The sequence below is a fragment of the Martes martes genome, assembly GCF_963455335.1.
Source record: "Martes martes genome assembly, chromosome: 1".
Taxonomy (NCBI): Eukaryota; Metazoa; Chordata; class Mammalia; order Carnivora; family Mustelidae; genus Martes; species Martes martes.
The window spans coordinates 59,343,042-59,366,042 of NC_137888.1; the positions used below are offsets into that span (position 1 = coordinate 59,343,042).

At 37.1% G+C, this 23,001-nt stretch overlaps 1 protein-coding gene across 3 annotated transcripts in view; it reads right to left on the reverse strand.

Annotated features, from left to right (window-relative positions):
• SPICE1 (spindle and centriole associated protein 1) overlaps positions 1-23,001 on the reverse strand; it is a 125,085-nt gene that overhangs the window by 3,869 nt on the left and 98,215 nt on the right. The window contains exons 8-15 of one of the 3 annotated variants that reach the window (XM_080812264.1): positions 17,881-18,017; positions 17,534-17,671; positions 16,913-17,181; positions 15,318-15,449; positions 12,669-12,816; positions 11,553-11,777; positions 4,118-4,605; positions 1,828-2,011 (exon numbers count right to left, since the gene is read on the reverse strand). In XM_080812264.1, coding sequence (XP_080668390.1) covers positions 1,828-2,011; positions 4,118-4,605; positions 11,553-11,777; positions 12,669-12,816; positions 15,318-15,449; positions 16,913-17,181; positions 17,534-17,671; positions 17,881-18,017 — 1,721 coding nt within the window. The remainder of the gene's footprint in view (positions 1-1,827; positions 2,012-4,117; positions 4,606-11,552; positions 11,778-12,668; positions 12,817-15,317; positions 15,450-16,912; positions 17,182-17,533; positions 17,672-17,880; positions 18,018-23,001) is intronic. The other 2 variants (XM_080812265.1, XM_080812266.1) reach the window with 2 other exon arrangements.

Genomic DNA, 23,001 nt, shown 5'->3' on the forward strand with positions numbered 1-23,001 from the left:
ACCCATGAAACCAAGAATTTTACTTTTAAAAAGGAATATCTTGGAGAAATCATCAAAAAAGAGTATTTTGGAGATATAACCACTGGAATGAAAACAACTGAATTTAGGGGCGCCTGCATGGCTCAGTGGGTTAAGCCTCTGTCTTTGGCTCAGGTCATGATCTCAGGATCCTAGGATCAAGCCCCGAATCGGGCTCTCTGCTCATTGGGGAGCCTGCTTCCCCCTCTCTCTCTGCCTGCCTCTCTGCCTACTTGTAATCTCTCTCTCTGTCAAATAAATAAATAAAATCTCTCTGTTAAATAAATAAAATAAAATAAAATAAAATAAAATAAAAGAATGCAGTTTGTAAATTTACCAATTTGTTTAAGAACTTCAGACAAATCACTTCTTTTCCCTCAGTTTACTTAATGTATCAAAAAGCTGTAAGACCAGCTCTGTCTACTCTCAGGGTGTGTTGAGAACTAATTAAGATAATAGAAACAAAGTACTTTTAAACTTAAAGAACAACTGAAACAGAAGATGTCTAATGTAATTACAAAATTATTCTTAAGAGTAATTTGGCTTATTCTTCTTCATTGCACTTAGCGCTAAAGACATTATCTCATAATGCTGGACAGGGATTTGTCCTGTTTGAAGCAGTTTTCCAAGGGCCCAGAGCAGGGTGGCAGGTAGTAGATGTTCAAACGTATCGAGTGATTTAATCAGAAGTTGCCTCCCCACTTCATGACTATGAAGAACAACTAGGAAGAAGCTAGAATAAGCAAAGAGAAAAGACCCTGGGGAAATGCATTATCTGTCATTTTCCAGTAATTTTCAAGAGTCTGCTTTCTAGGTCTGGAGTTTCAAAAAAGAAATGATTTGTAACTGAGAGAAAAACTCTTATAGGGGAAGTGGGGGGGGGGGAGGATGGGTGAAACGGGTGAAGGCGATTAAGAGCACACTAAGTAATCACTGAGTAATGTACAGAATTGTTGGATCATTCTATCGTACACCTGAAACTAATATAACACTGTATGTTAACTATACTGGAATAAAAAAAAATTTAAGTCTTATTGGCAGATACCTTAAAGATAGCCTACTTCAACCAGCCTCAGGACAGATGAATACCTCTGAAACACCAATTCTTTAACACCTCAGAGAACGTACTACTTAGGATATAATTATTTTCTATCCCTCACAATTAGAACCTTCTTTTATATGGGGCCAAAATTAGTCTCTCTATAGCCTTCATACAGCTCTATCCCTTGAGGTTCTTAGTAATTCAATTTTTGCCAAAGAACAACTTAAGACCTACTTCATTTCATCCATACTCTTTTGTTTGTAAATATTATGACAACTAATTTTTCAGTCACTAGCCTATTATTCAGAAGCCCCTCTGGTTTATCACACTCCTAATTAAAATAACAGAATGGGAAGTTTAATTTACAAATAAAAATGTTTTAATTGGTTTTAATAAAATAACTTGTAATTTGTTGCTGATGAAATTCAAAATTATCATTTTGATGCTTATGTTTTATACTTAGCCACTGCATAGGTCCTAAGTGAATCATACACTATAATGAATCCCATTTACACATCAGGCAACTTAAGAACTTAGACACCAAAGATTAACTGCAGGCACCATGGTACAGCTTTCTACCAGGAGAGTGGTCTTCTAGTCTTATTTCTGTCACTTGTTCTGAGACTTAGGTCTGTTTCTTTCAATGTGAAATTGAAGACATTGAAATATATGCTTTGAAATTTCTTTCAGCTCAATATATACTTGCAAAATCAAGAAAGTAAAAACTCTCATGTGTCTGGCTTTTAAATCATGAATTTGTGACCAACCAGTCCATGCTCTGAGAGGTGATGGAATGGGTGATACTGGTGGAGAGGAAAGATTCAGACTAATAAGTTTCTGCTGCTCTATTAACTGCAAGAGTTTTCCACGAGCCTCCATACTCTGCCGATTCAATTCTGCAATCCGCTCCTCCATGCTACTTGATGTTAGAGGTTGTGTTGCTGGAAAGGTCTTAAAAGAAAAAAAAAAAGGTACAAATTCCACATTAAAAACAATCCAAACAATTTTAACTTTTTGTAAAACTGAGCTCTTCCGCTAAGAGCCAGCTAGTTAGTATTCATGGCCCTTACTATATGTAAACTTGAATAGTAGGCAAAGAATCAGAGTCATTTAATTGAAAAATTAGGGCTAAAGGAAAGGGATACCAATCCATCTGATACTGGCACCACATAATCCCTCTAGTCCCACTGTCCATGGAGAACGTCTGTGGAACAAAGCTTCCCTGCATCTCTTCGTGTTTGTTGAGGTATACAAAAGTTCCCATGAGCAAAGAGAGTACTGCTAGTGACCTGACTTCTAAGTAACAGGTCTATTAATGATAGATCTGTGGTCTGAATCTCAGTATAGAAAAGAGGATCTGTTATCCTTGAGAGATGCTTCTACCATCCCAATCGTCATACATGTACCATGAGTTATTTGGCAAAGATTTCTAGGAATCTTATCACTCTTCTTGACCAGGGGTTAGCCACCCCAAGCCATGTTTGGCCTCAGATATCTAATTTGAGAAATGTGGTGACTAGAAAAGAATATGAAAGGTAGAGTAAAAAAGCCACCCAAGGAAAATAATGTAAATTTAACATGAAAATTCCTGAGATGAATATATGTGTCATTCTTGATTATTTCATTTAATTAAATATGTCTCTTTGAGAAAAAAAATTCCTAATAAAAATCACTAATTTGTAACTTATGCCCATTAATAAAAAAAAAGAGAGATAAACAAAACATTTTAAATTAAAGATCACTCTGAAATTCGGATTATGACAAAGAGGGTGGTGAAGACAATAACAGATTATCCTCACTAGCCTGATCTATATACTAATTAGAAAAGCAGGCAAGCTCAATTTTCAACTCTGTTGCCTTTTTAAAACCAAGAGCTAGTTACCTGTTTCAAATAATTGTCAAAATTCTGCAAATGCAAAAATACCTCAAATGACTCAAAATTAAGGCAATTCGTAGTTATACACGTCTATACCGATGGCAGCTGCACACTCCTAATACTTCTTCCTGGTAAAAGATTACCAGTCCCCTCTGACTATTACTCTGTGACTTCACACTCATACTGCCCTTATTTCCCGTGAGCCTGTGCTGACAGAGGTGGTCCTTATCCCCCACCCCCATCCCTTCCTAAACTTCCTCATGGAAGCCCTCAATCTATCATTGGTAAAGGCCTTTATAGAAGCAATCACCTCTGGAATCCCTAATCCATAAAGCTGCCCAGCTCCTTCCCACTGCTAAAACACTGTTCCATCTGCTTTCAGAACCCTGACAGGAGCCATTGTGGCTCACAAAGGGGTAAAAGGAAGTGTCTTCCATCACTGGGACCAGCATGAGAACATGTGTTATAAACAGTCACTAGCTGGAATTTAGAATCCCTTTTCTCCCCAAGAACAAGAAAATGAAGATTTAAGTTACCTGGTTAGCCTACAAAATTCCTTCACTATAATAAGCAGACTTTTGCTATTCAAAGCATAATCCTCAGTCTGGTACCATCTGAGAACTTGTCAAAAATGCACAGGTACTATCTCAGAACTGCTCAATCAGAATCTGCATTTTAGCAAGATCTCCAGATGATTCATACATACATTAAAGTCTGACTTTAATAATCCTTTAAAACATCATTTCTACAGGAAAATGCATTGTGTGTCCTAAAAAATTAACTCCTCATGAATTGAGGCCCAGCTACACATAATTCTCTTGGATGAGCCCTACAAGAGTAAAAATGCTTTCAATTAAAATGTAGCTGTATGGCAGGTTTTCAAACTCATACTAATTTTGCATTTTATATTTATAACTTCATTTGCAGCTTAATTTCAGCTTTTCTACACATTTTACCTTTGTCTTATTTTCCTCATTCATTTTCATCGTTTTCTATTTTATGTTGTCCTCTTTTACTGTATGTGTTAAATAAACTGATAAATAACTTTTCTTTTTTTGTGATGAGGACATGACAAAGCATAAGCCTTCTAGTAGCAGCCTCGAAGATATCCAGGAACCCTTTGTTCCAGCAAAGTACTTAAATTCCTAAATGTCCCTAGTCAACCCTTAACTGGTACTCACTGTAGTCATGTTGCTCACATGACTTGTCTCTTGTTTGTTTAATTCCCGAACTCCATCCCCTTGCTCTCCTCCTGGCCCAATATTATTCAGATGTGCCTTGATAGCTGAATTCTGCAGGGTCAACTCAGCAATTCGTGCCATGATGTCTTTTCTTTGTATTAATGCTTCATTTGTTCTAAGCTGCTGCCCGTCTCCCAGTACCGGGGTCTCTTCTGAGAACTCGGGGATTCTGGCCTGCTGAGTGTTTGAATGGGAACTACAGAAGGGTTGTGAGAGGTTAACAAAAGGAGCCTGGGCTTTGTTCTCCAGATCTTCCCCCATGTGAGACACCCTCCACCTCTGAGTGAAGAGACGACTCTCTTCACTTGAATTCTGATTGTCTGTATCAGTAAGGAAGGCCGTCTTTTCCCAATTTTGTTCCTTCTCAATTATTTCCACAGTTGGAGGAATTCGTGGAGCAGGACGAGTTTGAACAGTCCTCCTCAATACTGTAGATAAAATTAAAACAGAATAAACATGCATCATTTAGCCACAGACTGGCTCTACAATCATCTCATTACTCATCATGGTAGTTAGAAATGTATTTCAAGAGAAGGGTCTGGTTTCTGAATGCCTAAATTATTTTAGCAGGGAATATACCAGCAATGCCACCTCAAACAATCAAATACAGAGACTTTTATATTCCTTAAGGCTTTGTCAGTGTCCTTGTAAAAAAAAGTCTGCCAAGTTCACATTTTAATACATGTATTAACTCGTATCTGGGAATACTGGGGGTGTAGGGCGTATAAATACCTACTGTAAACTGAAGATAGGAAAGTCGTCTCTGAAGAAGTAAAATTTAAAAATGATTATATATGTGGCAGAAAGCAGAGCAAAGAACAGTACAGGCAGAGAGAACAACATATGTGAATGCCCCAAAATAGGAAAGAGCAAAGAAATGAGGCCAATTAGTGTAATACAGTAACAAGGGAGAACGGGAAAAATATGAGATTAGAGAGGTGTACAGAAATATTTCTCACTCAAGCCATGTTTGGAATTTTGTAATTTAATCCAAGATCAATGAAATATGGAGAAGGTTTGACAATGACTCAATTTATATTTCTTAAATGCTGTGTTAATTGGAAGATCCAAGAATGGAAGTAGGGAGACCAGTAAGCCATTGTGGTAGCCTAGGAAAAAGATGATGATAGCTCCAACAAGGGTATGTTGGCTATAGAGATGGAGAGAAGTGGGTACACTTGAGAAATATTTTGGCAATAGAACTAAGAGTGATGAACTAGAAGTGGGGAGAAACACACAGATCAAGATGGCATGTGCAACTGAGTGGGAGTTTACAGAGATGAGATTTACAGAGATGGAGAAGATAAGAACAGACTTGGGGGAAGGGAAGCTATCAAGAATTCCACTTTGAACAGGATAAGTTTAAGTGCCTGATGATTGATCCAAATATTCCCCCAGGCAAAGGGGCTCAAGGGTCAGAAACTTAAGACTCATCTAGGTGAAGATACAAAACTAAAAGTCACTGGCATATAGACAGTATTGGGAGCAATGAGAATGGTTGAGATTCTCTAGAGAAAAAAACTGAACGAGAAAAGAAGTCAATAACGACACATGAGGAAATCAACATGCAGAGCTGCATAAAGAGGAGAAGCTAGCAAAGCAGACTGAAATGGGGCAGCCAGAATGGTTAGAGAAATATTACAAGAACGTGGTATGAAGGAAACCAAAAGGGAGTGGTCAACTACATACAATACTACTGTAAGACCTAGAAACACAAAGAAGAAAAGTAGACTTGGAGTTACTAACCTGGAGGCCACTGAAGCCCACAGTAGGAGTAGTTTAGGGGAAATGACCTAATAGAGAGAGAACTGGGGAGACAGATGCTCCCAGTTCAAGACTACAAACTCACCTTCTTTCACTGACAATAAGGAAATAAAAAAATTTAAAAAATTAATAAACCCACGTCACTGAAGATTATGATCTAGGACGAGAGTCATTAGCAAATGAGATTATTTTGACACATTTCTGAAAGACTAAAAGTGGATGGGAAGCGTATGAAAGAATGAATTGAGCAGAAGCCATGGTTTAGAACATGTATATGTTATAAGAAGCGATAGGTAAAAGCCAGTCTTTCTGGGAGAACCCGAAAAAGGCCTCTAGCTCAAAGCTGACTGTGCAGAGGGAGAAAGTGAGAAGTAGGCTGAAAATTGGAGAATAACTTGAAAGTTCATCTACTTTATAGTTATATTGGTCAAGCTGTGCTCACTTCTTGCCCCAGTCATCCTCAAAAGTGAAAAAATAGCATTGGGGAGGGCAATTGTGGTAGCCCCAGTGAAACAGCTGGATCCTACTTACACACCCTAAAAGCAAGTCTGCAGTTAATGAAGCATGTCCATATATCAAAGCAACTGCTGAAGGGAAAGTCTACTGGGAAAAAAAGACCTAGACCAACCTATACCCCAGAAGAGAAAACCTATTTCAACTACCTATAACATTCAGTCCAGTCATTTATTCTTAACTATGATAGGCAATGAAGGATCACAGACATACAAGGAAAATCAGCAGCACAAAATAGAAAAACCAGGATAGGAAAACAGAACAAAAGACAAGAAGAGAAGGGAAAATTCATATACAAAAGATAATGTAATAAAATTCTAAAGGGTATACTCAGAAGAGTGTTTCTGGAAGATAATGCATTTGTTTTGTTTTGTTGTGCTGTGTTTGTTGTTGTTGTTGTTGTTGTTGTTTTTAATTTTATTTATTTATTTGAGAGAGAGAGAGAGAGAGAAGTAGACTCCCTGCTGGGCAAGGAGCCTGGTTCCACAATTGATCCCAGGGCTCTGAAGCCATGACCTGAGCTGAAGGAAGCCGTTTAACCAACTGAGCTACCTAGGTGCCCCAAGATAATACATTTGTAATAAGCATCAAAGAAAAAAGGACAATCAAACACTAAGAAAGGGCTATTGCTTAGAAATTAAAAATATAACTTGGTGAAATTTTTAAAAAAATAAAAGACAGGGTTAAATATAAGGTGAAAAAAAATCTTCTAGAATATAAGAAGGAAGATATAAGGCTAAGTACATAAGAAAATTGTCCAGACGGTCAATATACTATTTTTTTAAACTGCAGAAAGTCATGTGTCTTCATGTCCAAAAGGTCCCACTGGTGCCTCATAGTGCAATGAGAGAGGAAAAAAAGAAAAAAAAACAACAACACATATTTAGACACACCTTATGCAAGGTCAGAATAAAAATAAAGGAATTCTAAAGCTTCCACAAAGAAAAAGTAGGTCAAATACAAAGAAATAAAAGTTAGATATTGCATCATACATCTGAACTGCAACACCAGATACTAAAAATCAATAGAAAAATGCCTCAAATTTCTCAGGGTAAAGGATTATGGACCTAGAATTCTATATCTGGGCAAATTATCAACCAAGTGTAGCAGAAAAAGTAAAAATGTTCTCAGATTTTTAAGAACTTAGGATTTACCTTCTATACACCCATTCTAATGATTTCTTTCAGAAACCTGAGGGAGAAAACCAAAGAGGAATAAATGGAATCCAGGAAATAGTAGATATAAACCAGGAGTGTGACGTTAGCAAGTCCTAGGATAAGAGGTGTGTGGCGGACCCCAGTGAGCAATCAGTGCAGACTGGAGTGGGGTGGAAGAGCTCTGGGAATTATCTCTGGAATGAAAGCGGATTCCACACCACACACAGTATAACTAAAGGACCAGAAGCTATTATTCATGTGTAAAGAAGAGGGTAAAGCACATTATTCTTGTGTTGTAAACGAGAGGGTAAAAGCAATTCGAAACTCCAGGCAAAACAAAAACTGAGGAAGAAAGTCAGTATAAATATAGAGCAAACTTAAATATTCTGAACACTGATTAAGTGAAATAAATTCACTTTGATCTTCATACTAAACTTTTTCCTTCCTGTGGCACAAAGATTGATAGTAACAATAGATCAAGAAACAAAAAAAAGTCACTTGTTTTCAACTTTCAGTAACCATCTATAGACAAGATACAGAAGACATAATTGTAGTAATGGAACAAAGTAAATGTCACCAAACTCAACACAGTAAAAGGAAATGTAGACTGAGTGAAGGTGTGAAGTGGAAGCACAGGAGAGCCAGAAGGGAAGCAGAGCTAGTATCCCTGTCTTTCATAGTGGAAACCCAAGAGATACTGCACAGAGTTAACAAAGAAGAGATAGTGGGACGCCTGGGTGGCTGAGTTGGTTGGGCAGCTGCCTTCGGCTCAGGTCATGATCCCAGCGTCCTGGGATAGAGTCCCATATCAGGCTCCTTGCTCGGCAGGGAGCCTGCTTCTCCCTCTGCCTCCGTCTGCCTGTGCTCACTCACTCTCTCTCTCTCTCTCACTCTGACAAATAAATAAAAATAAAATCTTTAAAAAAAAAAACAAAGAAGAGATAGGAAGTATTTGAAGTCACAAAAGTTAAGCAATAGAAGAATTAAAAATTAAACTATAATCATCCAAATTAGAGAAGGAAAGTAGGAGTTAACATTAATTAAACCACCTTCTTTAATAAAGGACAGTCTACAATTATTGCGTAAAGTTAAAATTTAAGAGAAAATATATAAAAATATCTTATATTAAGTATGGAGACTACCACAAGATAAGCAGAAATCAAATTGGGAAAAAAATGCTTCCCTCTTAGGGCAGGCCTAAAGATGAAAGAGGAAAAGACCTTTGTATGTGCCTTTTTTAACCACATCAAAATATAAATTAGAATTGAACTTGGAAATGAAGAATGAATGGGAAATAAGAAAATGAAAACAGCATATATATACAACTCTTTCAAAAAGTGTGGCTGTAAAAGAAAGTAGAAGTCAATTAGTAGCTAACGGAAATGATCTGTCATGGGAAATTCTAAGGCAATGCTGTCCATTACGAGAGTCTCTGGACATACACAGTTATTCAAATTCAAATTCAATTAATTAAAGTTAAATAAAATTAATAATTCAGTTCTTCAGTCACATTAGCCACATTTCAAGTGCCCCCTGATGTTAGCAGCTACCAATATGAATGGAGCAGATACAGAACATTTTCATCATCACAGAAAGTTCTATTGGACAGAGCTATTCCAGAGTATAACCAAAGGCTGATAAAGGGCTCTATGTACCTCCCACCTTTATCTGAACAATTTTTTATATGTGGGCATTCTAAATAAAATGCTGAAAAATATGATGACAAAACTTTACCAACTAATACATGTTCAAAGGTTATTCCATCTGCACACTGTAAAAGAAATGTGTGGCATTATTTTCAAGGCAAACCTGCTAACAAAGAGGTGTCTATAACAGCCCCCAAATAATTTGCTTTAGTGGACATTTAGTATATTTGTAATCAGAGTAAAAATACTTATGGTAATTGTTTCTTTAAAAGAATTTGGGGTGCCTGGGTGGCTGAGTTCCTTAAGCATTCAATTCGATCTCAGCTCAGGTCTTGATCTCAGGGTTGTGAGTTCAAGCCCATGTTGGACTCCACACTGGGGGTGGAGCCTACTTTAAAAAAAAAAAGAAGAAGAAGAACTTCAAGCTATCTTCCTATCACCAGGGGGATATACTTTATAATATATTAAGAGATCATTAGATGAGCATAGTAATACCATGTAAATATTTGAAAGCTTACTTTGAGAATGAAAATCTAACCTGAACAGAAATCAGAACTTATTTGTGGAGCATAACAAATAACATGGAGGACACGGGGAGATGGAGAGGAGAAGGGAGTTGAGGGAAATTGGAAGGGGAGATGAACCATGAGAGACTATGGACTCTGAAAAACAATCTGAGGGTTTTGAAGGGGCGGGGGGTGGGAGGATGGGGGAGCCAGGTAGTGGGTATTATGGAGGGCACGTATTGCATGGAGCACTGGGTGTGGTGCATAAACAATGAATTCTGTTATGCTGAAAAGAAATAAATTTTTAAAAAAAGAAAAAGAAATCAGAACTGAAATCATATCTCCTAATCAGAGTTAACAATTCTCTCTAGCCTCTAAAGAGGAGATACCATTTCACAGAACTGTAGAGCCAGACAAACATTAAAGATAAAAGAAAAATCTCTCATTTTGAAGCCAGAAAAATGAATGTAGAGACAGTAAGTGTCTTAGCTCCATGCCTCCCAGCTAGTCACCGGATGGGCCAAGATTCTAGCACTTACGACCCTCAGCCTAGCACTGTCTCCCTATACCAGAAAGACTTGACAGACTTTACAGTCGCATAATAAATGCCTAAACAAATCTTATCATGGCAAGGACTTGTCATTTTCTTTAACTCTTATGGCCTCTTCAGGTCCTTTTTTGAAAAGAAGGTACAGAAAATCTGACCGAATTTCTAAGTTTCAATGACAATAAAAGTTATTATTCTGTTACCCTGTGTAAGAATGTAAACACTCAAAGAAATAAAAAATGTATGCAAATCAGGGCTGAGTAACATTTTTCTAAAAACAATGGAGGAGAATCTAAGGTAGTTTTTTGACTGAAGAATTATTTTTTTTTTAAAGATTTTATTTATTTATTTGAGAGAGAGAGAGTGAGAGAGAGCATGAGAGAGGAGAGGGTCAGAGGGAGAAGCAGACTCCCCGAGGAGCTGGGAGCCCGATGCAGGACTCAATCCTGGTCCTCCAGGATCAGGACCTGAGCCAAAGGCAGTTGCTCAACCAACTGAGCCACCCAGGTGCCCTGAAGAATTATTTTTTTAAAAAAAGGTTCTATAGCTCCCGAAAAAATGCACAGGTGGAAAAATAAACATAATTTTCCAAACAATGAAACACTCCATGGTACTTCTGAAGACCATCCATGAGCCCCCAAGTTAAGAATCTCTGAGCTAAGGATAAACAATAATTTTTAAAATTTTTATTCTAAACTCTATATATGTCCCGCAAAAAGTAACCTGAAAGCTATTTTTAATCGTTGATCAACTTTCATTATAAAATTACCTCAACTGACTAAACTAAAGAAATTTCAATGAGAAAGAGGTTAATAACCGAATCTGACTTACAAAATCCTTATAGTCACAGTTCTTACCTTTCCTTGGCTAAACTTTCATTACTCTCTCTCTCTGGAGTATAATCTCTTATTTCTTACCCTTTCCTATGATCCTGGCCCATAGGGAAAGGAGGATTTCCCTTACTCTACATTTTAATGCTGAGGACTCTAATCCTTTGATCTAATATAATATTTACAATGTCTAATAGAACAGATACATAATGAAATTTAATGTGACATTTCACCACAGGTGTAACACACATGATATACACTACCCTGAAAAATCCTCCTTTAGCTTAAAGGTTATGTGTGGCAATCAATATCTTTCAGAATTCCCTTTACTGGGTAACAATGGACACAGTATGTTACATATATAAAGCATAAAAAAACAACTGTCAGGCAGCTTTAGAAGAAGCCTGCTTACCATCCTGCAAGGGAGAGAATGCTGAGTTGCTCTTCTGCCTGGGTGGTGTCAACAACACAGCCGGCTCAAATATATGTGCAGGAAAACTGTTAGTCAGATTCACACTATCCGGGGGAGTTGGCACCTGAGACAGTTTAACAGGCAAGTCTTCCTGTGTGAATTCAGCCGCTTCCTCCCCTCTGAACGCCAATGGCATGGACACATTAGCATTTACAACAGGGCCCTCTGAAGAAGATGAGAGGCTGTCAGCACTTATAACTACAGATACACTGCAGGTATTTATACTTACATGCATTTCCACAGAAAGCAAAATCACATGGACTCTAGAGTCTTCACTTTCTAGGCCATATCATCCTTTAGCTGTAACTCACAGGCAAGGCTCCCAAGGGGCCAGCACTGGGAAGAAGGGGCTGCTTTTGAGAAAAGCACTTAGTCCTTGAGACCTGCCTCAGCCATTGAGTTTATCTCATGCAAGTTAAATTTTAGTCAGCCACTTCTCAGAATCCCTCCTGAGAAAACACTCCTAAATACATAAAATACTTACCACACATAGACACTCATCAAAGTGTTACTTAGAAGCAAAAAACATGAAAAAGCCTAACTGTCCTATTCAGACTCTGACATAGGATGGTACAGGAAGTGAAGAAAGGCTTTCCAAATATCACCACAAATGAAAAAAAGTTACATATTTCTAAAACTCAGTATTTCTTTTTCTTTCCAAGACCATCTCCTCTCCTCCTGAACTTGGTGCACAGTGATGAAAAGTGTTGGTACTAAAGCCCCACTGGTCTAGGAAGCAAATTCTGCTACTTTCTAGTTGTGTGATCTTGCTAAGCTGCCAACCCTCTCAAAGCCTTGGTTTTCTCATCCTGAAAGTAGGGATAACAATAATACTTACCTCATTAGATTATCACAAGGACTAAATGAGATAACACATGTAAAACACTTAAAAAGTGCCTGGCATAGTGCAAGTACCCAACAAATACTAGCTGGAAATAGTGATGGCAACTGTCATCGTGACAATGCTATCTATGTATACACGACCAATAACATATAAGTTTACAGTTTTGTTTACTCTGTGTTTAATACCAACTGGGATGATAAGACCATACTCACCCAGATTGTCTATCATCTTCCTGCTCGTGGATCCCCTTTCGGATGCCTGATACTCTTTGTTGCTTTTTATCACAGGACAGTTCTTCATGGCATGTGTCAGCGATATAAGTTGCTCATCTGTTGTGACCATGTACTGCCGAAGTCTTGCCTGGAGAAAAAAGAATGAAATAATATCATTGCAATATCAGACCTCAGATCATCACCTAGACATGTAGAACCGTATCACCACGTTAATTCCTCTAGGAACTTCAGACTTTCGTTCAAATACTAAAGTCATACATTTGTAAGAACACATAATCATAAATTATGTTTTAAAAGTCCCATGACAGAGGAATGGTTAAATGTATCACAGAATATTATTAATTAATACACTACCATACAACAATAAGAATTAACCTTTTTACAGTGCTTTTGATCTATAAAACCTCTTTATATAAATGGTATCAACTGACTCAAGCTAATTTAACAGAATATTACAAAGGCACTTACACTGATAAACATGACCCAGTAAGAAATTACATAATGTATATAAAATAAGGTTAAGAAAAAATATATATACAGAGATAAGAGGTATTATACACACACACACATATATATGTATATGTATCCAAAATGTATAGATATTTTATAAAAATCACAGATGGTCAGGATTGTTAGTGGGACTACTGAATAAAATATACTAAACAATTTCATACCAGCTCAAATTTTTCCCAAATTCCACAATCATCTCTAATGACCTATTCAGCATCTCCATCTAGAACTCACATAGGCTTCTCAAACTTAACATGTGCAAAACCAAACTCCCCTTGAACATTCCCAACTCATCAACAGCAACTGCATCCTTCTAAATGCTCAGCCCCTAACTTTGGAATCACCCTTGACTCCTCTCACATCCTTTCCTTTACCCCATACCCAAATCCAACCCATCAGAAAAATCCTACTGTTTGCCTTCAAAATAGATTAATAATATGGTCACTTTTCACAACTTCACCCAAAGATTGCTTCTGTGTTCACGACTGTATCTCCTGCACCAAGAACAGGCCCAAATCAATACAATTTGTTGAGCCAACTAGTACATTTTATTTATTTATTTTTTCAATTAGTACATTTTAAAACTGCTCATCTTCCCAAGAGAATTGATCACCTAAGTTCACACAAATACTTGTACATGAATGTTCATAGCAGCATAATTCATTCATAATACACGAAAAGGTAGAAACAACTCAAAATGTCCATCAACTGATGAACGGATAAGCAAAATGAGGTCTATCCTTATAATGGAATATCAGTGGACAATAAAAAGGAATGAAGTACTGACACATGCTACAACATAGTTAAGCCCTGAAAACATTATGCTAAGTAAAAGAGATCAGACACAAAAGATTACATATTGCATGATTCCATTTATATGAAATATCCACATTTGGCATATCTATAGAAACACAAAGTGGATTTGTAATTGCCAGGAGCTGTAGGGAGGAGAGAACAAAGAGTGACTGCTAACAAGCCTGGGGTTTCTCTTTGGGGTGAGGAAAACATTCTGGAATTAGATAACAGTGCTGGTGCACAACTCTGGAAATATACTAAAAATCACTGAATTGTACACTTTTATAAGATAATTAAATGGTATGTGAAATGTATAGATCAATAAAAAAATTGCATGTCTTATATCTAATGTCCATTGATACAACACAACTTGCCTACTAACTATGGCTTTTCCAGTCTCTTTTGGCTAACAAATAAAAGTAATAACAACCATCACTGGAGAACAAAGAGATGAATAAAATCATCTCTGCTCAAGCAGCTCAGTCTTTTTTTTTTTTTTTAAGATTTTATGTATTCACTTGTCAGAGAAAGAGAGAAACCGCAAGCACAAGCAGGGGGAGCGACAGGCAGAGGGAGAAGCAGGCCTCCTACTGAGCAAGGAGGCCGATGCCAGACTTGATCCCAAGACCCTCGGATCATGACCTGAGCCAAAGGCAGATGCCTGATTGACTGAGCCACCCAGGCATCCCTCAAGCAGCTCAGTCTTGATGACAAGTATACACGTATGTGTAACACAACTTGGTAAATGCAGTGAGAGCAATATCCAGAGAGAACAAAAAGAGCACAAATTAAGAATATTTAATGCACCATTGAGGCAGTATAATTGGTTTCTAGAAGAAATACTGTGTCTTTAAAAAAAAAAAAAGGAGCAATTAGCTAGACAAGTGACAAAAAGGACTTATCTAATAAATATGAAGATACTGCAAACAACTTTAAATGGCATATGATTACAGGAAGCTTCCTAAATTGTATCCTCTGCTGTTTTGAAATTAGAAGTAGCTATCACAACACTTATTTCACATTTTGGATAAACTGCTATAATACTGGTAGTTACCATTTAAATGTAGATTCTGTCTTCCCCAATAATAGTATGTTTTTTTAAAGACAGCAGACTTATTCTGTATTTTATTTGTAGTTCAAGTTTCTACTATAGTACCTCCAATATAATAAATGTTCCATAAAAGCTACTGTTGATGATAATAAGAAGTGATAAGTAATCACATCCACACAACTACACCAAAGGCAACTAAAAGAAAATCTTACATACTCTTAAAGATACCTTATTCTACTAAACACAGAAAAGTTGGGCTCTCATCTAAGCACCTGGGTAGCAGTATTTTCTTCTCTAAGGAGAAGAATTTCAGCTGTAAGAGCATCAATGAGCTCTCGATGATCACCTAACATTTGTTCCAGGTGCTGTCTCGTCTCTACTTCTTTACGCAGTTGGACCTCGCTCTACAAAAAAAAAAAAGAAAAAAAAATCAACTTCCATCCATAATAAGATAAAATTCCCATCCAAAAATAAACTCCCATCAAAAGCATCAAATACTGAAAACTAAGAGTTTCTATTCAAAGCTGTCAAAGAAAATAATACAAAGTATATGTGACAGTAATGAGAATGACATATTTTTATTAAAAGGTTTATATTGCATTAAAATGAAATGTTGTGTCCTTTTCCCTTCTTTATATAGAACGTAATAAACAGAATGGTATACAGGCTTAAATAAGTACAAATTTTTGTCAAATAAAGTGGAGGGAAGGACATATACATACTGCTTGAATATACACAGAGCATCTCTAGAAGGATACACCTGTATCTGGCAATGACTGCTGGCTACAGGGAAGCAAACTAGTTAAATGGAAGTTAAGGGTGGGAATGAGAATTTTTATCTATAACCTTCTGTTTCTTTGAACTTCATGCCATATGATTATGATCACCAATTCAACAACAAAGTTTGTTCAAATAAAATAAAAAATAAATGACAACAGGCTTAAATGGTTTTAACTTTGTAAAGCAAGTGATTAGCTAAAAAGTGGAAGCTACTAAACCTGTAATGCTTTCAGAGAGCCAAAAGTACATTCCTGGAGAACCCTAATTCAAGGATAGAAGAATGATAAGACTTTCATAAGTCTGACAGTACAATAAATATTTCACTAAAAAGTAATTTTAGGAAGACAGCTCCAGAGAAATTGAAACATCAGAATTAGAGTGATGAACCAACTATTTTAATAATAAAATGTCCTTGAACATTTTCTGTTGTATATGTTTAACAAATTTAAATGTATAAAACATAAGATAACAGTTTAAATAGGTTTTTTGAAAGATGAAATGTAGAGCTAGCTCTAATTCCTCAGCATTCTGAAGACTGGTTATTCAAAAATTAATTATGGAAATAATTCTTGCTTCTCTTATAAATTATTTTCAGAACAACAAAAGATCTACTTCAGACAAAGCCCAAGTAGTCACACAGATAACGTGAAGAATTTTCACCATCTGCGTCTACAGATTACAGGCATGCCACTCTCCAAACTAAAGTAGGAGTAGGAACACAGAGAAAAGCAATAGAACAAGGACATATTTAATAGTTCTACTGAATTTAATACTGCCAAACAATATATTCAATGTCAGCATAAGACATGATTTTATTTATAGTAGATTTACCTTACTAATTACAATTTACTACAGCTTGTATTAAAATCAACATCACTTATACTATAGGATACATAAATTGGCATGTAGAGGGAAATTAAGAGGATAAAACCTTACTGCAGATAATCTAAAACTGAGATATTTTAAACAAAGCTATTCAAATTTTACTATTCTTCATTTGGAAATTGCAATAAATTAAGTGTAGAGGGAAAAAAAAACAAATGTTTCTACCAGCACTCTGTAGAGGAGAATAACCTCTTGTTCTTACCTCTTTAAGGTACCGAACCAGGCGACAGAGGGAACCCACCAGTGACAGAGTAAAGCCTGTAAGCCCCTGATTGCTCTGCAGTCCTTTGACCTCGCGTCCTGTCCACCGTTCGTATTCTTCCATTTCATGTTCCACTTCATTGATCATGTGTTTGAGGACATCTAGGCTGGAATTATTGCTGTTTGGTAAGTCTGTGGAGGCTGTGCTAGCTGTTAACACATTCTTCTTCTGCTTGGAAGGAGCACTGGAATCCAGTTTTCCTTTCACTGCTAATGACAGAAGTCACCCTATTAGAAGACCAGGAAAAGCTATACCAGCAAGCTACTAGAAAAACCACTGTTATTCACAGTTTACAAAAGGTTTTTATAAAAGTTATCACCATTTCTCATAAAAAATACAGTCTAAATCAGGTTTACACTATCTATAATGAATGTACTAGAACCACCTTTCTACAGAGTTACATTGTTATATTTGGAGGCATTTCTTAGCTACCGTTCAGAAAAGTCTAATCAGCTGGCTCCAACTGGATAGGTTTAAAGGAAAAAACTTTACTAAGAGATAAAGGAAGCTGTATCAAGTTATGTGTTTAACAATTCATCTTTGTAAATTGAGGGATTGAACCTTTCTTTAACAATTGTTTTTGCTTCCTTGAGTTCAGCACTTGTCCCACAACATAGCTTGAGTCTAGAGTCTCAGTAGATTCTTCAGATTGAAGCCTGGTCTGGATTCTCTTGACAGCACTGGTAGCATTCAGAGCAGCTAAAGGAAAAAATATTTCCAAAAGAATCTCAAGTGAACAGGAAAAAAAAGTTTTAAGCATTCCAATTAACAAATCAATCAGTATTTCATTAATTAGGTAAAGTTAGTCAAAACCCAAATAATAGCCCTTTAAAAATTACTATGTTTAAGGAAGAACATAATAAAACAAGTTACTGTTCTGTGAGAAATAATACAACGGGAGAACAAACCTTTTTGTTCTCCTGATGGAGGGGCAGGTGATGGAGTTCCTGGAGGGTTTTGGGACTGTGTTGTTATTTTCTGCTGAATATCAGTCCACAGTTTATTAATTAACTCAGAATTATCTTCCTTCAGTTGGTGGAGAAACCTATAAAATACAGGGCAACAAGCTATATCAGAATTAATAAATGCTATCATTTAAACTGCTCAACTGCTTAAATGTTTGATTGATAGCACTTTTAATAATTCAAAATCAAAGAAAAAATACATTTTGCTTTAACTGGTAAGACAGGTAGCTAAAATGCCAGTCTTCTTAGTGTTAGAAGAAATCATTCCATCTTCCTTCCAGTTTCCCACCCACCTTGGCTCCTGCTCGGAGGAAAAATCTGTCCTTTCTGAATTTTTGTGGTATGCGCCCCATTCTCCTCTCTTTCTCCCAGAGAAAGCACATGGCTTGGTCCCTTCTGGTTTCTCTCTGTGAAGGAGGCTGTCCTCAGAACACTGTCTATGCTCATCACTGAAGTAAAATGACTAGAGCAGACTCTGCCCTGAGTCTCTGGGAGCAGGGAGAAGGAGTGGGAAGAAGAGCTGTAGTATAGGGAGTTAGAGAACTAAGCCTTTTGCTATAATCATCTTTAGCATTGGTAAGGCTTATACTTTATTCTCCAACCATCTGATTCCTTTATCTATTTCTCAGTGGAACTGAGACTTAAAAGGGGCAGATGACAAAAAGTAGGAACAACCCAGATGCCCACCAACTGATGGGTGGAGAAGTAAAATGTACTACACCCACACAACCGTAAAAAGGAATGAAGTGGAGATACAAGCTACAACATGGATGAATCTTGAAAACATGCCAAGTGAAAGACACCAGACACAGAAGACCACGTACGGAATGATTCTACACATATGAAATGTCCAGAATAGGCAAATCTACAGAGATAGAGAATAGACTAATCCAATAGATTAGATAGGGCTGAAGAGCTTAGGAGGAAATGGGATTTGACTATTAAAGAATATGGGGTTTCTTCTGGGTACTGAAATGTTCTAAAATTGACTATAGACTGCATAACTCTGCATATACTAGAAATCATTGAATGTTATACTTTTTTTTTTTAAGATTTTATTTTATTTATTTATTTGACAGACAGAGATCACAAGCAGGCAGAGAGGCAGGCAGAGAGAGAGGAAGGGAAGCAGGATCCCCGCTGAGCAGAGAGCCCGATGCGGGGCTCGATCCCAGGACCCTGGGATCATGACCTGAGCCGAAAGCAGAGGCTTTAACCCACTGAGCCACCCAGGCGCCCCTGAATGTTATACTTTAAGTGGATGGACTATATGGTATGTGAACTATAAATCAATAAAGCTGTTACCAAAAAAAAAAAAAAAAGAGGAATGGGGAAATCTTATTTAGTGGCTCCACAAATCTCAACCTAAGGGAGTTGCTTTCAGGCAAATTATGGATAGTACATTGCACATTAGCTGCTACAAAATATATTTAGCAAAAGGCCTATAATGCAATCCATTCAAAGGGGGCTAGTTATCAAAGCATCAGAAAGACTCCTTTGTAAGTGTTAGTTCAAAGTCCAACCTTCAGGCTAAATCCTAAGAAAAGTGTTGTAACAAGATTTCTGTACACGTTAGGAAAATCCAAAACAGTCTGAACTCACATTACTGTCTCTAATGTTTATACTTTTTTAAGAGTCAGGTTATGTGACAACAACAAGGAAAGTAATATAATACTACCTATGACAGGTTTAAGAATGGCCTCCCTAAAGATACTTACAACTGAATCCCTAGACTCTCTGAATATTACCTTATCTGACTAAAAAGGGACTTTGCAGATATAATTAAGTTAGGAAGGATGCTGAGATAGATGACCTTGGATTATCTGGATGGGCCCTAAATGCAATCAAGTGCATCCTTATAAGAGGGAGAGACACAAGAAGACTCTGACACACATAGACATAGAGGGTACTGTGATGATGGAGGCAGAGACGGGAGTTATACTGACTCAAGGCCAAGGAAGGCCAGCAGCCACAAGAAGTTGGAAGAGACAAGGAATGGATTTTCCCCTAGAGTACCCAGAGGGAATTTGAGTGGCCCTCCAACACCTTGATTTCAGCCTAGAGAAACTGATTTCAGATTTCTGGCCTCCAGAACTGTGAGAGAATAAATTTCTGTTGCTTTAAGTCATCAAGTTTATGGTAATTTGTTATAGCAGCCACAGAAAACTAATGTAGACTCTGGTACCTGGATACGAGGTGCTAGTATAACAAAATATCTAAAAATGTTTACCAAAAAAAAGCTCTGAAATGAGAATGGGCGAGGTTGGAAGAATTTTTAGGTAAATATTAGAAAAATCCTAGATTGCCTTACACAGGCTATTCATAGAAATATGGATGTTACAGACCCTTCCACTGTGGACCCAGGAGGAAATGAAGAGCATGGCAGAGAAAGGCTCTATCATCATGAATGGAATACTGGTAGCAATATGAGCATTAAAGAAGCTTCTGGTGAAGGCTCACAAGGAAATGAGGAACGCATGTGGGCCACTGGGTGGACTATGGTAGGACATGAAGATATGTCCATGTTCTTTTTTTTTTTTTTTCTTTTAAGATTTTATTTATTTGTTTGACAGAGAGATAGAGAGAGAGCACAAGTAGGCAGAGTGGCAGGCAGAGGGAGAGGGAGAAGCAGGCCTTCCGCTGAGTAGCAGAGGGAGAGGGAGAAGCAGGACTTCTGCTGAGTAGCGAGCCCAACGCAGGGCTCGATCCCAGGACCCCGGGATCATGACCTGAGCCCAAGGCAGCCGCTTAACCAACTGAGCCACCCAGGCACCTGATATGTCCATGTTCTAAGCCCTGGGTCCTGTGAATGGCCAAAAATTGTCTTTGCAGATATGATTAAGTTAAAATCTTGGGATGTGAGGTTATCCTGGGGGGGCCCTAAATGGTATCATGTATATTTTTATAAAAGAGAGACAAAGGAAGACTTGAACATACACACAGAGGGAAAGGTGATGTGAACTCAGAGGCAGAAACTGGAATTAAGCAGCTGTCACAAGCCAAGGAAGACCAACAGCCATCAAAACCTGGAAGGGGCAAAGAAGGCAAAGAACAGATTCTCCTCTAGAACTCTGGAGGAAGTGTAGCCCTCCCAAAACCTTGATGTTGGTCCAATGAAATCGATTTCAGATTTCTCCAGAACTGTGAGAGAATAAATTTCTGTTGTTTTAGGTCACACAGGAACATGTATTCATAGAAATTTTCAAACCAAAAGGCACTTAGTCTCCAGATCCCAAGTCCAATGCATCTCCTGATACCTCATGTTTAATAGTTAACAAGTAACATTTTGAGACGTTAGGTATTCAAAACTGGAAACCACCTACTCACACAACTAATGAGATAAAACCCAACCAAATAAAAAACAGTAACTTGATTCAAATGTAAAAAAATAAAAGCAATATTGCACAAGATTAGTTATATTTGGGTTCTGAAAGAAGCTTATCTTAAAAGATGATACATGCTTCCTAGTGTTCTTAAGGAAACAGCCACCAGCTAAATTTGAATCACTCCACACATCCTCCAAAACCCAAGAGACAAGGCAACAAGAGGAGCAAAAATAGCTCATAACCCATACCTTCTACATTACTGGAAAACAGATACTACTACTAACTTCAAATTACCTCTAAGTAGAAAAATACACACTAAATCCCGCAAAGATATTTCCTGAGCTCCTATCAGAAGCCCTAGCAGGGAGTGAGGGCAGTTGAAAACGATCAAACAGGGGGCGCCTGGGTGGCTCAGTGGGTTAAAGCTGGGTCGGGTCATGGTCTGGGGGTCCAGGCATCGAGCCCCACATTGGACTCTCTGCTCAGCAGGGAGCCTGCCTCCCCCTCTCTCTCTACCTGCCTCTCTGCCTACTTGTGATCTCTGTCAAATAAATAAATAAAATTTTAAAAAAAAAGAAAGAAAATGACCAAACAAAGAAGAAAGCAAAGAGCCTACTGGTGACAAAATCATCTTCAGAAAGAAGTAGTCCGCTCTAAATAGCAAATACTCAAAAAGGAAGGACACACACACACACACACACACACACACACACACATCCCAAACCTGGGCAGTCAAAATACTACTAAAAAGTGCATAGAACTCAAGGTGGTAGGTCTTGGAAAGACACCACTTCTTGATGTGAACAGGAAGAAAGAAGAGTTCTTAGGAGGCTGAGGGCTAAAGGCAAAAAAAAAAAAAAAAAAAAAGTATATTACCTTAACATGTTTAACAAGGAGGAACAGTTCAAGACAAAAAAGAACAGTATTGGAGTACAAACCCACTTTCACCTGCTGATACTTTAAAAAAAAAAAAGCATCCATTAAAATAACTGTACTTCACTATAATTGAGAGAAGACCTACCCCAAACTCCCAACCCTGTCCATAAAATGTACAAACTAAAACAGTCTACATCCATACAAGACAATATAATAATAGAAAATTTAATTGAAATATTCCAGCCAATAAAAATTTTTCCCCTACCAAGAAAAAACAGAAGAAAACTGTAACAAAACACTTTAAATGGAATTCAGTATATTTAAACAAGCATTTGGAGATATATATCTTGAATCAGAAGTTCTAAAACTAAGAGCAGAGATGGATAAAAACCAGGAACAAAATAAGAATTGACTGAACTCAGGAAAGAATATAAAGAAAAAGAAAAACTCAAAAATAAATATTAAATTACAACGTGTCCAATGGATAATCATTAAATCAACATTTAATAAGGAAGACTGAAGAATTATAGGAAAACAACAACAAAAAATAAAGAATAAAAGGTAAGAGAGAAAGTATTTGAAATAGAAAACAAGAGACATCACTTTTATGTATGTAAAAGGAGTCTCTGAAAAAGAAAAAAGAAAAAAACCAATGACATCAAACTAATATCTGAAACTATAACCCAAGGAAACTTACTTCCAGGGGAAAAAAAAAAAAGAAAAAAAGAAAGAAAAGAACTTAATCTACAAAAAAGCCAACTGTGTTGGAAAAACTGACCTGAAAAGGTAAACTCAAAACACAGCTTAGCAATATTTAAATTTTAAAGATAAAAGAATAAATTTTAAATATAAAGAACATCAA